This window comes from Sinocyclocheilus rhinocerous, unplaced genomic scaffold, assembly GCF_001515625.1.
Source record: "Sinocyclocheilus rhinocerous isolate Xijiao unplaced genomic scaffold, SAMN03320098_v1.1 C36017010, whole genome shotgun sequence".
Taxonomy (NCBI): domain Eukaryota; kingdom Metazoa; phylum Chordata; class Actinopteri; order Cypriniformes; family Cyprinidae; genus Sinocyclocheilus; species Sinocyclocheilus rhinocerous.
Genome location: NW_015770667.1, coordinates 1 through 764, shown reverse-complemented (window position 1 = coordinate 764; position 764 = coordinate 1). Strand labels below are relative to the sequence as shown.

General features: G+C 43.3%; 1 protein-coding gene across 1 annotated transcript; it reads right to left on the bottom strand.

Moving 5' to 3' along the window:
- Positions 1–105: 105 nt before the first annotated feature.
- LOC107735380 (LETM1 domain-containing protein LETM2, mitochondrial-like) lies at positions 106–758 on the bottom strand (the record flags this gene model as incomplete). The annotated part of the gene is made up of 3 exons (XM_016547080.1): positions 746–758; positions 407–544; positions 106–309 (listed from the first exon to the last, which is right to left on the bottom strand). Coding segments are annotated over exons 2-3 (270 nt in total), but the record flags the coding sequence as incomplete, so codon positions are not given.
- Positions 759–764: the final 6 nt, after the last annotated feature.

Sequence of the window (764 nt, the reverse complement as noted above, 5' to 3'; positions counted from 1 at the left end):
GTTCAGTCACCCACAAACCTAGAGGTCACAGCAACATGTCCAGTCATAAAATCAGCTGTAAAACTACTTTAGAGGGTCAGTGGCAGTTGTCTGGTTTTGTCTCACCTCATCGTCAGTCTTGATGGTGCGCAGCTGCATCATCAGCTGGAAACGCAGCAGGTTATTGGTGCCGATGGGCTGCAGCTCCAGTAGTTTGCACAAGGCCACCAGCTGCGGCCGCTCCAGATGCTCCAGCGTCAGCTCATCCTCAAAGAGCTTGGAGAACTTCACAATGTCTTTAGTGCTGGGCTGTTCACCGGTGTGCCTCACCTATAGCAGACAAGTTAGAAGCGTCAGTCACAACCAGAACTATACGTGATTTTAACTATACGTGATATGGAAGAATGGATTTGATTATTGAACTCACCTGTTGCACGTAAGTCGAGAACTTCTGAGTCTCATCTCCAACAGCTGCTTTGTTCCTCCTGGCCATCTCAGCAATGGTCTCCTGTAAGAACTTGGCCAGCTCTAGTTTAGCAGCAAGTCCCTTCCTCTGTTTTTCCTCCTGTCAGAGTAAAACAAACAAATTCAGTTGTTTCATTAGTAATTACTCAACAATTTTGACCAACTTTTACAACTTCATGAAAATTACTACTCCGATTCATTGAGAAATAGTTTTACAAATCCTTTACACAGATTTCTTATGCTTGCATTTCATAATTTAGGCTGAACTTTTGCTGTTGTTTAAAATGTAAGCTTATAATACCTTCTTGGACTCTGTCTCA